Below are 15,533 nucleotides of genomic sequence, written 5' to 3' on the forward strand. Positions count from 1 at the left end.
TGTTATTATGCATAACCAGGACGGATATATATATATATATAGGCCTATATATATAATCTTCAGGGGCGAATTACTTTTTTATTAAAAGAGTCATTGAAATGAAATACCTAATTCTGACTGATCAATACCTTGACTGGAGCAAGCAAACAGAACAAAATGGGACAAGATGTCACTAAAAATCGTTACCTACTCACCAAATCCGACCATCCATAACTAATGGCTCAGTCACATTTCGCATACAATGGCCGTACGGCGAGTCGAAAACAGCCATTTTGAAGAAATCCATGGCTGTTTTCTACTCACCGTACGGACATCGTACTGGAAATATAAGAGCAGTATAACTAAACAGTGTTGAGTATTTGATAAGAGTTTATTTGACTACTGTAATATGATTTGAAGGATTTTAGAAACATAGTTATGCAGTTGTGTTTTGACGTGGACTGGAAGTATCAATCCGGGTATATCTGAGCTTGTACGTAAAGAATCAGAATATGCTCACTACATACAGTGTTAAAACACGTGACATACTACCGGGTAGTACTTGAAACCAAGTCATTTGAAATAATAGTTATGTACATGGTAGAATTTTAATCTTCAAAAATAACTATAAGAAAATAAGTTTACAATTCATGAGAGCCAGAAGCTGGAACTGATTCATGTATTCCATGAATTTCTCAAAATATTCCTTTTCTGGTCTGATCGTAAAAACCTATCAGCTGACGCTGCGAGGGTGCATTTCTCTTAATATTTATATGCCTAATTCCACTCTAACAAATTACTTAAAAACCCTCTTAATGACAGTTTATCAAAAATTTCAACTCGCACTTCCCGCTCGAAGTAATAATCTAGTTAGTTCCATACGCGTCTTTGAGCAGCCGATCTGGGAAAATGTGAATGACCTCCCCCCCTTGTAGTGGCGAAAGCCATCCTGAGATTGAGAAGCAACACTTCCCCCCCTCCATAACGCTTACCCTTCCGGTTTTCCTGGCTTCGCCACCGATTATTTCATTTTTTTTCAGATTAAAGAACCTTTAGAATAAAGAAGCTTATTTTGTTTCCGGATTAACGAACCTTCGGAACAACGGACCTTCTTTCGTTTTCGGATTAACAAACCTTCGGAACAACGAACCTTATGACGGATTCAGATTATCGAACCTTCGGAATAACAAATCTTTTTCGTTTCGGACTAACGAACCTTATTTCGTTTTCGGACTGACGAACCTTCGGAATAACGCCACAAATGTTCGGTATGTTCGGAATGACGGACCCCTTTTCGTTTTTGGATTAACGAACTTCGAGGTAGAGGAAATTTAGTGTTTCTGAATTACGAATCTTCGGAATTACGAAGTGTAACCACCTCTGACAACCATGATTCATGGTAGAGTTCCTTATTATCCTCAGTCACATTTTCTCTCGACTTACCCAAATGGCAGGTCCAGCTTTCATGAATGGGAAGGGGCGGAAACTAAATATGTTTATTCACACTTTCCCTGTCGCGGCCGCCAAAACATGTTCCCCCTTTTTTAAGGGTTAGGCCTAACTAAATTTTGATTCTTAGAAACAAGATAAGGTATTTCATGTGGCCTAAATATAAATTATCATGCAAGCGCAATGCGCGCCGAGCTCAAATTTGTGGATATTTTATGTATTATACCTCGAAAGTGAACATTTTGAGCAGCTTTTGTAATCATCAAGTAGATGCGTATCTATTTAAATGATCCATGCGAGGGCGAAGCGCGAGTTCACTTTTTTACCATGAAGAGGATGAATGTTTAACCAAACACTTGATGCGAGCACGAAGCGCGACCTGAAATTTTAATTACCGACCAGAAAAATCGACATTCTAAGCAATTTTTTGTTATGAAACTTTATTCAAATCAACTGAAACTTTTATTTAACTGGTCTGAAAAGGACTATTTACAGTGACTCGTAAATAGAATACATTTCTCATCAATCAAATATAGCGAGCGCGAAGCGTAAGTGGAACATCTGGACTGATTAAGCAAGATTTTGATAATAAAGAACACAGTAGCGCGAGCGAGTTGCATATTCAAAACTAAATACAGATTATTCGAAGCAATGTAAACATGCAAGAGGGTGGGCACAGAACTAAGCCATTGGTGTGAGCGCAAAGCCCGAGCTGAGTTTTTTTTTATTTTAAGATGTGAAAATAAGACAATGTAAACACTTTTGTAACTATTAATAATATGCGTGAATAACAAAGCAAAACATGCGAGTGCGAGTTGAACATTTTAATCAATCGATCTGAAAAAGCACCTGTTGAAGACTTTTTGCAGTGACTCGTGATTAAGGACAGTAAAGTACGTTTTTAATAAAGAAATCAGCAAACAATCGAGCTAGGGTAACCATGAAGAGGGTGGACGAAGCGCGACGTCAAAATCTGAAAAAATGAAACTTTGGATTATTAAACTGACCTTTACCTAAAAGGTATCAGCACTGTCCAACATTGGACAATTGTAGAGAGGATGTGAATACCAGTATACAGTGCGTATCAAAAAAAGTTTACACTTCGAAAAATTTGTATAAATCTATACATTTGTAATATCCTGAAGATTTTTCCACATTTTAACATTTAAGCAAATGACGATATAACTGTCAAAAAATATTTCCGCTTGAGTGAGCCCCACTTACTTTTGAAAAGTTAGTGAAAAATTAGTTGCGCAGAACTTTGAAATAGTTGTGCGAATAAAAGTAGACCTTAATCATGAAGATTACGTGGAATTTAGCTAGTAAAATTGATTTGAAGATAATCTTTTACCTTTTTAACTTGTTTCCTTTGCCCAAAACACTTCGAAGAGTACATTGCTCCCCACTCCTCCATACACCGAGGCCATCGTGGCGATATTTGCTTTACACTGAGCTGTGATTTACATGAAATGGCTTAGGCTTGATTTTAATTTTGTTAATCATTGTCAAGCTTGGGATAAGTGTGGAGAAACAAGTACTGAATGAAAAATGAAATGAAACCCACTTTAAATGATATAAACTTAGTGAAAAATGCTGGAGATGTCTGATATAAACTTTTCTTCAGATTCAGTTATGTGCTCAGATCCAGCTGGCACAAAAAGGGTAAAGGTTGTGCTTACTAAGTGCTAAAATTACATTTTGGGTGGAAAAATTGTTACAAAATGATTGAATGCATCCGGTTTTTTTTTTATCTAAATCGACTAAAAGTGCAAGGGAAATGCATGAGAAATGTAGCGCAGGATAGGTATGATTTCGCCCTTTCCCCTTTACACAGCGTGAAAACTAGCATATCTGCGCAAACAGGTTTCTGCGAGCTTTACAAAAAATGGACAGTGCTCACTCAAGTGTAATATTCTGTCAAAACCTTTACTTTCATTGGATAGATGAGACCCAAACCCAAGATTATATGTGAAAAACTTACCCACATGTTGCATCTTTTTTAATTCCCAGGTCTTTTTCAAAGTGTAAACTTTTTTTGATACGCACTGTATAATGCTGCGAGTGCGAATCGCGTGCTGAATTTTTTGGGGACTTAGACCTAATACCAGAGCATACTAAAGTTGATTTTCTTAACCATTTTGCAATCATTGACATGGGTATCTAATCAAACAAGTAATGTGAGCATGCAATGCTATAGGCTATACATGTGTAAAGTCCATTCAGGTACATCTTGATTGACATCTTCAGTTAATAACGTCAGCGGTTGTTGACTTCCCGAAGTCCGGCAACAATCCCGGGAAAGTTCAAATAAACTGTAAGTGAGCGAGGTAATCGAGGTGAACATTAGAGACAGATGAACCTGCACCAAAAGATCCATATTATAACACAATAAAGCACAACGTTGATGGAATTTAGGTAGGGGCGAGGATGGAAGTTTCATCCATGATAATTATTCTAAAAGGGATTGGGAAATGAGCAGTTGAAGCAGTAAGGTATAGAGTAGGCCCTTACGAGATGGGCGGCGATGTTAGTTGAACACTTGAGAAAAGATGCAATGAGGAATCTAAATGTTCCGGAGAGCTTTGTTATCCATCATGAGGACTGGACACATTTTTCAACTGAAAATTGCCAATATCATCAGGTTTAGGGTTACATTTCATCACCAAGATCAGGATAAGAACAACAGCGTCAATGATCGGTAACATCATGAATGTAGCATTGAACGAAGAAAAGGTGTCAGCGACTAAACCTGGAAGTAAAATAACGAAAAGAATAACGAACATTAAAATTGATTGCTTCATGTACTTGTTTTTAAAGAATGCGTCACGGTATTAGTGTGTACATGTCTTTTTTTGGAGGGGGGGGGGGTAAATTTGAGGGCTGTTTTGTAGGTGTGGGCGTATATGAAAGGAGGGGCATATGTACGTTTGCAGGTATATTAATCATTTATCGTGTGTTTATTTTGGTAGCTTGACCACCAGCCTTCGGATTTTTACCTCGGTCACATTTGCTCTATGACGGCCTTACGGCAAGTCGAGAACAGCGCTGTTTTATTTTTGGTACCAGCTACATATTGTGGGGGTTGAATAAAAATGAATAAAACGGCTTTTTTCGACTCGCCGTTCGGCTGCTGTAGAGCAAATATGACCGAGGTATTGTCAAACATGCTGTTCATTTAAAAAAAGGGCCCCACCTTCATCTAACAAACATCAGGGGTGTACAGGTTTGTTTCTTTGAAAGTAACCATGATAAGATAAAATAATGTAAAAAAAGGTAAAAAAGAGAACATTCATGTACCTTAGATATATGGCACCGCAATCACGGTTAACAGTACCATCTGCAGACCTATCAAAAGTTAGGCCTACCATATTCTCAACGATATAAAGTCGGTTTGGAGGTCGTTGTATGGTTGCAACTGAAACATTAAGTGCTAGCCTGATAGGAATGACGAGGTATTTTAATCAATGTCTTTGATCAATTTAAACTCCAACTTACCACCTAAATAACCTCCAAGAAACATCCCACCTCCGGAAGTACATCTTGCGAGTGAATAGACGACATCGAATTTATCGGGAGAAGCCCTTTCCCTCTCAATAAGGGTTGTGACCACCGCCCTCCCTCCGACGGACATGGCAGAGAAGCATGACGTCACCAACAAAGCGTAATAGTTGACTACAAGCACATCGACGAGTAAAGCACCGATGTTGAGGATCGTAGCGAGGATGAAGACATCAATCGGCTTGAATTGGTGGTTTGTAATGACACCTACACCACATCTGCTTAAAGTATTCCCTACTGCTCCTGAAAATGTCAAAAGAATGATTTTCTGGACCGAGATTCCTCTTTGCAGAACATGGGGTACGAGAAAAGAGTGCCAACCATTGTAGACCATATAGAACGCAAAATCCACACCAAATATCAGGGTAAATACAGGATCTTTGTAGAAATCAGATTCACGAAGGATATTGGTGAAGCTACGAAAGCAATCAACATGCCGATATTGGTTGTTTCCTGAAAAAAATATATACATGTAGATAGGAAAATAGCAATCACGATACGTCCGTCTTACTGATATTTTTCAATACACTGCACTGTTAACGTTAGACAGTCAAGCTGCTATCTGTACCATTGAGGTTGCCTACTACGGAAAGTTTGGTTTAGATATACATACATGTATATATATATCTGGGTGTGTGTGTGTGGGGGGGGGGCACTTACATTGACAAGTGGATACCATGCGCGACCCCAAAATACGCATAAAGGATGTCTTTTTCAAGATAACGTAATACGTGTAAAAATACTGAAATAAAGAGGTCAAAGGGTATCTATTTCGCTCGGAAAGTTTAGATGGTATAACAAAATGTTCTTAAAGGGTGTACTTTCGTCCCAACAGTCAACATTACGTTTTAAGAGTACGATTTGTGGAGGTGGGGCAGTACTCAACTAATGAGGTAGGTAGAAGTGAAACCGACGGCCGACGTCCGTGGCATTGCAATTAAAATATCGCTGTACTTGTTTATGGGTTCAATTCGGGGAATACTTGCCAAGAGTATTGTTTTTTGCTTCCAATACTTGTTAAGGGGTGCGTTTTCAGATTATGCAAAATTACCTGTCGCGCATGGTATCCACTCGTTAATGTAACCCAAAAGGAAAAACCAGTTAGACCAGTAGACCAATTAGACAAGTATAATATTTGGTAACTCTGGAAGTTGGAACATCGGTTTACTGGTCTAACTGGTCACACTGGTCCAGTTATATTTTACTGGTCCAGTTAAAAATTAAACTGGTCTTCATGCTGGTATCCAATTTTAGCTAGTCCTTACTGGTCTGTTCGTCCGGTCTGACTGGTCCTCGTATTGGTATTACTGGATCAATTTATGTTGTTGTTTGTTGAAAATTAATGGCGACCAGTCATATTTGACTATTACCGCCAACTCGTTAGGCCAATTTTTTTTTTCGACGTGTCTTTAAAAAATCGTTCCTCTCCTTTTTTTTATTATTATTTATTATAAAGACCATCGTATCTTAAAGGTTACCGCATGATCCCGTCCTTTTCTAACGACACCGTCCAGACATCGTCCTGTCTCTCCGGTGTAGACAGGGGGCTCCCTTTGGGATACTCTATTGTACGCATTTCGTTTGTTATTTACCATGGTCAGTGAAATGTGATGGAAAAGATGGTTAGTAAATTAATCTTTTTGCTGTCATTTGAAATGTGATATATGAAATTGGACATTTTCATTGTGAATTAGTTCACACACTTATTAAGAAAGTTTTTACACAACAATGAGTGCCATTGGAAGGATATTCCATTCTAAATCCTGATTTTTTTTTTAAAAAAAACAGGAAATATGCAAATGAGGTAAACCACGTGATCAGCATCATCATAATTACTGGTATTACTGGTCTTGACCAGTTCAATTTCAAACAATTAAATATTTTAGACCAGTTGACTATATCTGGGCCCTGTTGTGCAAAGAGTTACGATTGATGCGATAAATCGTCACTATGGAAATCCATCAGTGTCATAATTTTTTCTACGAAAAATTTGCACAATGTCCTATTGATGCAAAGAGAAGCGCGGTGGATTTTCAAGAAAACAATGAATGCATGAATATACATCACAGCTAGAAAATATTTTGAACAAACATGAATAATAGATGTTGACTTTGCTGGCCGTCCATAGTTACGATTGTCAGATCAATCGTAACTCTTTGTACAACAGGGCCCATAGGAATATATCTTGCTTTGATCTTAATCCTAATTAAAGGATATAATTATTTTAATGACAATGTTAATACTTGATAACTATGATAATAATTACAATATCAATAACAATGATAACAGTAAAAAGAATGATAACAACAATAATCATAATTATCATAATAATAATGATAATGATAATTATAAGAAGAACGATAACAATGATAAATGATACCGATAATAACTTTCTCTGAATTGCAAGATTCATTTTCCATAATTCGTCAAATGATCTGACTTGAAATAAAGTCATTATTTATTGGACCAGTAACACTAGTTTGATAAAATATAATTTAATTGGTATTACTACTTTGCTTCATCTGTATAAATGGAATTGTTTAAACTTGTCTCCTGTTGATTTTTACTGGTCCAGTTAAAAATCAAATTGTCCAGTAAACATATACTGGAAACCAGTAAACATCTACTGGAAACCATTTATTGGACCAGTAACACCAGCCTCACCATATGGATTTTACCCTAACACTTAAGCGTCAACCTCTTCAAACACACCGCGCGCCGCCGTGAAAAGCCGCAAAAATGTGCCATTTCCCCCCTTTTTGCAACCATATATTTTGATCCGATTGGCCTAGTTCACCAACGGAAAAAGCATTAGAAAATTTAACTCTTCTTCGTTATGGCGATGTTAAATCACGATTTTTTGTTGTGCCATCGCACCGTCATTTTTTGTTTATTTTCCATCAATTTGGTCAAAAATTTCTGTGGTATTGAACTTTTTGACTGAACGCTTCCGGCTAGATCTGGCGGTTTCTTGCCGGGAGTGGGCTATTTTTTACCAACGGAAAAAGATTCAAGTCATTCAGTTCATTCTGAACATTTTGATATATAAATAATTCTCATTGAATGAAAAAAAAAAACCGTCAAAAGATTAAACAAATTGGAGCCTCCGTCTGATTTGGGGAACTTTGCTACATTTACGCATTTCATTTCTCCACAAGGGAGGGGAAGAGAAACCCGACACCGGGTATCGATGAGATTGAATGAGAAAAAGATGAAGAAGAGAGGCGACATCTGTACTAATCTTCAGCAAATAATCACGTAGGCATAGAGCGATGAGACAGCTAATGAATTGTTTCTCCCATTCCTTGACAAGAAAATGACAAGAAACAATGCCTGCTGAAAATGAACAGTCTCAATAAATTGCCGTACGTGTCCCTCCCACCATGCCCACCTCCGTGTCACCCTTGCTCAAAATAGAACGGTCGCAAACCTAGCGTGATCCAATCCGATCCAATCAGATTCAACCGCGCAGCTGAGCGGACATTGTACGCTTAGTCATGTTAGTTGGTTCTGCGTGTGCGCACAGCTGACCCGGGCTGATTAAAAGCTTCAAATTAGGTGAAAGAAATCGGGGGTCACAAATTCATATCTTTGATGAAAAACAATTTAACTGGTGTCACTAATTGCTTCAACTGGAATGCAATTGATTTTTACTGGTCCAGTTAAAAATCAACTGGCCCAGTCAAAATATACTGGAAAGAGGAAACCAGTGAAATTCTACTGGAAACCAGTAAAAATCCTTACTGGTCTTACTGGTTTTCCTTCTGGGAAGTGTCGCCTACCTCCCCCCCTTCGGGGTGTGTATGCGGGTGAAGGTGTGTGTGCGTGTATGTATGTGGGTAAGCCCTGTTACCGTTTTCAAAAAACAGAAACCAATCGAGCGATATAAGGGTGAAAACTTCATAAAAAATACTGGCCTCACTGAGCCTTCAACGGATCTGTTACTTAAGCTTCCGACCTTACACCTCACCTTCTGACAGGCCTGAGCCATGGAAATTCGTTGCTTTGTCTTCTTCCGTTATGTCCATTTCCGAAGGTCCTGTAGACGAGCTTTCGATTGGCTTATAACCATTTCTCTGTGTACTTATTTTGTCGAATTTCATTCTTATTCCCACAGCGCATGGAATGGTATGCGCTACAAGGGCGCTTATAATGAGCAATCCACCTCTCCAACCGTACGGGTGACGAAGGAATTCAGCTACGATTGGCAAAAGGACCATACCGGCGCCATACCCGCTCAAACCAAGGCCATAGCATAGATTGTAGTTTTCCTGAGCCACATGATGTAATGTCAAAATACAACTTGTAATCAAGGTAGCGATTCCAAAACCTGTTTGATACGATGAATTGAAAAAAAAACACATATTATATACATGCATAACAGGCACACCTGAATATTTTAGGGTTTTTTGGATTCCTCAGAATGTAAGGTTTTGCCTCTTCGGGGTCTCCAAAAGATATATATTTTAACAAAGTTAATATATGGATTGAGGCGGGGTACATTCGTCATGATTCATGTGCCAGAGCTTCATTTAAGCAGTAACCTGCAAAGCAATGTAAATTTTCCAAGAGAAACAAATTAGAAACAAATAAAACAAAATTGATAGTGTTTTACCGACACCGAAATGCATTTTGCCCGTATGTATCATAGATTACGGTGTAGCAGACACACCAACAAAAGCGGTACGAGAAGCCGATGGAAGCTATTGTGTTGAGATTGTGTTATCTCGAATGACATACCATTGATCGCTTTATTGTCCGATTCGTGAGTGTGACTGTGACATAGAGGTTGTTTTGGTCTCGTTTTAGCGCAATATCACGTCATACATTTTGACATATTTGCCCTCTTTCTAGGCAAATTAAGACACTAATACTGTCATGAAGCATATCGATGTTTTCGCTAATATATTCTCTTTCATGTAGAATGTTGACATTTTGTATTAATTGTTGTTATTTATAAAACAGTTCAGGATTCTTGAAAAAAAATACTCTTTTTAAATTATAATTTGCATAATTTATGTAAATTAGGTAATAATAAACAAGGATATCCCAATTATTTTATGACAATTTTCTTCCCTGTCTTACCCTAAGTCTTTATTTTCCAATTTTAGGGAAGTTCTGGTGAAATATATATTCTGAATTACTTGTTTTACATATCGACATAATATGCAAATTTATGCAAATTACTTGCTTATTTGCATAGATACAGCGTGTCTCTTTGGATGAATCTTTTTCTTTTGACTCAAGGAACATTTGTGCCAAGTGGGACATTTGTACTCAAAAATGCAGCGTTCACCCCTTTTTTTTGCAGTTAATAAGTATACTAGTAGTAGAAAAGACAATTCTGCATCGGCTCGTGGTTCAGAACCTACTACTTTGGTGGTGCAAATTGCCGATTCTGAACTGCGAGCCGATGCAAGTTATACCGTGTTACACTAGCGTCGTCTACTGCGTAAACTAAATGAGCGAATATGACCAAAACTAACCATTATATTATGCAAATTAGAACACTTTTCCATATTCGGAGTTTTTGGGACTTTAAGTATGGTCTTCTATACACCTAAAAAAAATGTCCTACATTGGAATAAAGTCTGTTGCAATTTGTTCCAAGTGAAAACTAAAAAAAAATACTGGACTAACAGCAAACCTATCGGGATCATGCAATTTAGTGGTTCAATAAAGGAAGAAGTTGGATAATGGAAAGCATTCTGTAAAATATACGCATGGAACGTCTATTCGGATAATTACCTGTCATTGAGAGAAAGATGATCATTTGAGCTTTGCTAGTTGCCAATGACAAGAGCGCCACTCCTAATGTTTGAAGACACGCCCCAGAAATAACCAACGGACGACGAAGAAAATGATATCGACAGAGGGCGGCAATTATTGGACCTTTGGAAAAGAGATAACGTAATGGTTAGCAAAGAAAAACCGAATAATAATAATAATAACTAGAATTTAATTCGTCATGCGGACGAATTAGGTGGTCTGTCTTTATACTCGCAATCATGATCACTATTACCATGTTCATGCATGTCAATATGATCTTCATGATGACAACGGAATGCTCATTATGGATGGAATACTTGTGAAAGACGGGAGATGATAAAGCTCTGTGAAAAGGGTCTCTTTGATGTATGACAGTGCATGTTATATGAAAAAAGCAATTATAATCTGTTTTATCTTGCTAAATTTAAACTTTTATGCCTTTTAATTATCATAAAGGATCATGTAAGAGGTGGCAAAAAGAAAAAAAAATTGAAAAAAAAATCATCTTGTTCACCCCAGGACTCGAACCTCCGCCCTCGAGAAAGCAAGTCAAATGCGTTATCCATTGAGCTACGATATTCCCCATAGAGATTACACGTAAGCAATTCTGAGAATTACAATACCAATTTTGCAAGTGAAAAACGGGCATGATCCCGGCATCTGATCAAAAAATGGAGGGCACACTTCCGAAAGCGTAGGATCTCAGCTACTACATGGTAAAAGCTCAGGGAAAACCGACAAGAAAAAATGGAGATATGGCTCACGAAATAGAGGAATGTCGAATCTAGTTATGAGAAAAAGTCATGTCCCATAGAGATTACACGCAAAATGAGGAAAAATGACATGCCTCTTTTCATCGCTATTTTACGCAATGATGCGTTTCTCAAAACGAAAATTCATGTTAATTAACGAGAAAGAGTAGCTTCTAAACTACAATATATGAAAATCTGGGTGAAAAACGATCTATATTCAAGAAGTTACAACCAAATTTGCATAAATTTGATGACGTGATTTTAAAAAAATTAAAATTTTTAGTTTAGGCGCCATTTTGATGACGTCACGATATAATTGAGGGACATTGGTGACATGAAATGGAATCTACAACTCATACTCTATCGATATATGAAAAAAAAAATTGGCGTCAACGGACTATTTAAAGAGCTACAGTGAATTTTCAAAAGGCATGTTTTTGCCCATATATGGCCTATAGTGAGAGCTCGCGCGCACACGTGCTGCAAACTTTAACGGGTGTTAATTTCGTTATTAATGGTCGTAGAAGGTTGATCAAGGTATCAAATTGTTCAAAATTTTATTATCAATGCAATGATGTAAAAAAAACGGTGTTTATGTGTTGCGTTCAGGCGTTACGCGCGGAAACGCGCGCGCGTACGTGCGCGCGCGCAAATTTTTGAAATGCTTAAAATGACCTGAAACGTACCCAAAAATTTTTATAGGCCATTTGGAGAATTTTTTTACCTTTGACGCACGCGTACGCGCGCGTCATGACCTCTACATGACCTTTGATGACATTGACATTTGACCCTTGACATGAAGTTAATGTCATGTAAATATTGTTAAGTTTTGATAATTGATAATGAAGATATGATCAAATGAAGAATTTTACAAAATGGCGCGTAGATGACGTCATCATGACCATATGACCTTGAAAAGCTTATTTTGAGGTCTCTATGATAGATTCTATATATGACGAAAAAATCAGCAAAATTGATTCAGCCAATTTCGAGAAAAGTTGGCGACAAACATAGGTGCCAAGAATAAAGAAAGAAATAAAGAAATAAAGAAAGAAAATTCTGACGAAAACAATAGGTGATCTGTCATAGACAGACCACCTAATAATGGTAGTAATAATAGTAACAAAACTGCTATTGTATTACTACTACTTGATTATCTGGAATGAGGACGGGGGCAAAATTATGAACAGCCCTCTCCAAAGAAGATTTCGATCGTTAAAGGTAAACGAAAAGTTTGGGCCGAAAATTATGTTTATGATTGCTATATAATCATGGCCTTATGCAGCATTAGGACAGTTGCCCCGGCCCCAGAAATTTTGAAATTTTACATTTTTTTTTCAAATGGAAATTCATCATTATGCACGAAATCCTTTCATTTCACTTTACAAAATGGAAAAGCGCCTCAATGGCAAGCTCAGCCGCGTCACTCCCTTACTTTCGATTTTTTTCGAAAGTGTACACGTGCTATTCCCCAAGCGAAACATTTCTGTAGAGGGCCATGTAAAAATACAACTTACTGCTACTGTACTATAGTTCCACCTGCAGCCACACGGGTGTAAGGGCAGTTACTATTCAGTCGGGTCGCGTGCGCGTTTCGTAATTACTCGGGTTGTGGATTTCGGATGCGATCTTTTGCATTTTTTTTCAATGGGCCAAACACTCTGGGGAATTGAACTTGAAATTGGAGTTTGGTTTCAAGCCGGCAAGTGCCTTAAAAATAATGAACTGGACTACTGTTTTAACCTAACAAACGAGCGAATTTATTCCAATATAATATTATAAGTAGTACCTGTATATGACATAATGAGTCCCTTTCGTCATGTTCGTTTCCAGTCTTAATACCGATCTTATCATCGTCATCACTCTTCCTCCAGATACCAGGTTGCTTTTTCAAATGCACAATAGACTTGCCGATAGCTCTTTTAAAGGTTGCGGCGGATCCGCCACAACCTTCATTCATGAAACTGGTAAATTTACCGGAGGTTGCAGCGGATCCGTGGCAACCTTTTCTTTGAATATTTATGTAACCAGAATGGCAAGCCGATCCGCCACAACCTCCATTCATGAAACGGATAAATCTACAGGAGGTTGCAGCAGATTCGTGGCAACCTTTTCTACGAATATTCACGTGACCACATGACTAGCTAGGAAAGAAATTTGTGAGAATTTGGGCCTAGGATCTAAGTCTACCAGTTATAAAGAACGCTAAATTAGATCTAGGGCCTACAAATCTAGATCTATGTTAATGTACATCTAGACCTTCTAGATCTAGAGTGGATCTATAATAATCTAAAATCATGATCTGGTCTGGATCTAGGCCTAATGTAAGTACTAGGCCTAAATCCCCCTAGATATAGTTGTATTTCTAGATCTAGATGTAATCAAAGTTTAGGTCCTAGGATCTAGGTCTAACGTTAGAATAGGTTCTAGATTTAGATAGGCCTAACGCAGGCACGAGCAATGATATCTAACGTTAGATCTAAATCTAGCCTAGGTATACCTAGAGCTGTAGATCTATCTCTGTTATAGATTTTAGACTCTATATCTGTTTTGTTTACAGTATTTTATCTCGGATTTTGGACCGTGGGATGACGGAATAAAGTTCCACATAAGCCACGCTAAAGTCTGTGAATACATTTCTTTTGGAGTGAGAGTATGTAACCGAAGCTTCGTCAGTTTATCGAGGATAAAGGGCGGCAGCCACAATAAAATACAATTGGAGGCTATAAGACAAGTACACTTATTAGCAATCAATACGGAAAAGCGGTGCCTACTCTGCTATGCAGGTGAGACAAAAACCCAAGATTGTTTTACTTTCTTACTTGGTATGAAGAAAACGGTGTTCAGAAGTCCAAGTGCAACTCCCATATCAGTCGGTGTGGTTTTCAGATCAATATTAATGTCGCTTATAAAGAATCCTATTGCCTTTATTATACCTACATGTCCAGATGCTGACAGGAATATACATATTATTACAGGTAAACTCGGAGAAGAAATGATTTTATAACAGCTACCCATTATGTATTAGGAATACAAATTGAAACCGCGCTTCAGCAAAAGTACACTCACATAACCCATAACACATTGGGTATTGAGTTAACAGTATATGATTGCAACCAGAATGAGTTGATACAACGACATACAGGAGATATTGTTGGGTTTGGGCTTTACAAAAGTTTATGGTTGAAAGGAATATACATATAGTACTAAAAAGAGAACTTTTCTCTCTTTATCATGTTCATATGGTTGTTTTGAAACCAACGGATAAAAAAGTCATTCATAGTCGTGACAGTCAAGGGGCGGACACAGGATTTTCTGAAGGGGGGGGGGGGGGGGAAGGAGAAAAAAAATGACAAGCCAAAAAAATAAAATAGTTTTCAACCACAAAAAAGGATATTCGTACCCGAAAAAATTGTCAAGCAAACAAAAAAAAAGTCGTCACCTCTGTTATAACGGCATTTTTACATTAAAATTGTTTAAATTTGCCTCTCAAATGGAAGGGGTGTGAACAAAAGGGTTTTCAGAAGTCCAAGTGCAACTCCCATATCATTCGGTGTGGTTTTCAGATCAATATTAATGTCGCTTATATAGAATCCTATTGCCATTATTATACCTAAATGTCCAGATGCTGACAGGAAGATACATACTTTTACAGGTAAACTCGGAGAAGAAATGATTTCAAAATAGCTAACCCGGACAGCTACCCATTATGAATTACGATCACAAATTGAAACCGCACCTCAGCAAAAGTGCATCCATTTAACACACTGAATATTGAGTTAACAGTACGACTGGAACCAGAATTGAATATTACACAAAAGATATTCAGGAAATATTGTTTGATATGGGCTATACAAAAGTTTTTGGTTGAAAGGAATTTAGTCATAACTTGTCTCTCTTCGTCATGTTCACAACAGCGAAGCATGGTTGTCGTGGATTTAAAGATAGTGTGAACCAGAGGGTAAAAAGGTCACACATACCTGGGGCGCGTTTCATCAATATTTTCATCCGACAAGTTGTCAGATC

General features: G+C 37.7%; 2 protein-coding genes across 2 annotated transcripts; both read right to left on the reverse strand.

Annotated features, from left to right (window-relative positions):
- Positions 1 to 4,013: 4,013 nt before the first annotated feature.
- Positions 4,014 to 5,337, reverse strand: LOC121431217. Its single transcript, XM_041628729.1, has 2 exons — positions 4,924 to 5,337; positions 4,014 to 4,177 (listed from the first exon to the last, which is right to left on the reverse strand). Exons 1-2 carry the CDS (start codon positions 5,318 to 5,320, stop codon positions 4,014 to 4,016), a joined length of 561 nt encoding a protein of 186 aa, XP_041484663.1. The 5' UTR covers positions 5,321 to 5,337.
- Positions 5,338 to 8,945: 3,608 nt separating this feature from the next.
- Positions 8,946 to 14,525, reverse strand: LOC121431218 (monocarboxylate transporter 11-like). Its single transcript, XM_041628730.1, has 3 exons — positions 14,330 to 14,525; positions 10,735 to 10,878; positions 8,946 to 9,316 (listed from the first exon to the last, which is right to left on the reverse strand). The coding sequence occupies exons 1-3, from the start codon at positions 14,523 to 14,525 to the stop codon at positions 8,946 to 8,948; spliced, it is 711 nt and encodes a 236-aa protein (XP_041484664.1).
- Positions 14,526 to 15,533: the final 1,008 nt, after the last annotated feature.

This window comes from Lytechinus variegatus, chromosome 17 (assembly GCF_018143015.1).
Source record: "Lytechinus variegatus isolate NC3 chromosome 17, Lvar_3.0, whole genome shotgun sequence".
NCBI classification, from domain to species: Eukaryota; Metazoa; Echinodermata; class Echinoidea; order Temnopleuroida; family Toxopneustidae; genus Lytechinus; species Lytechinus variegatus.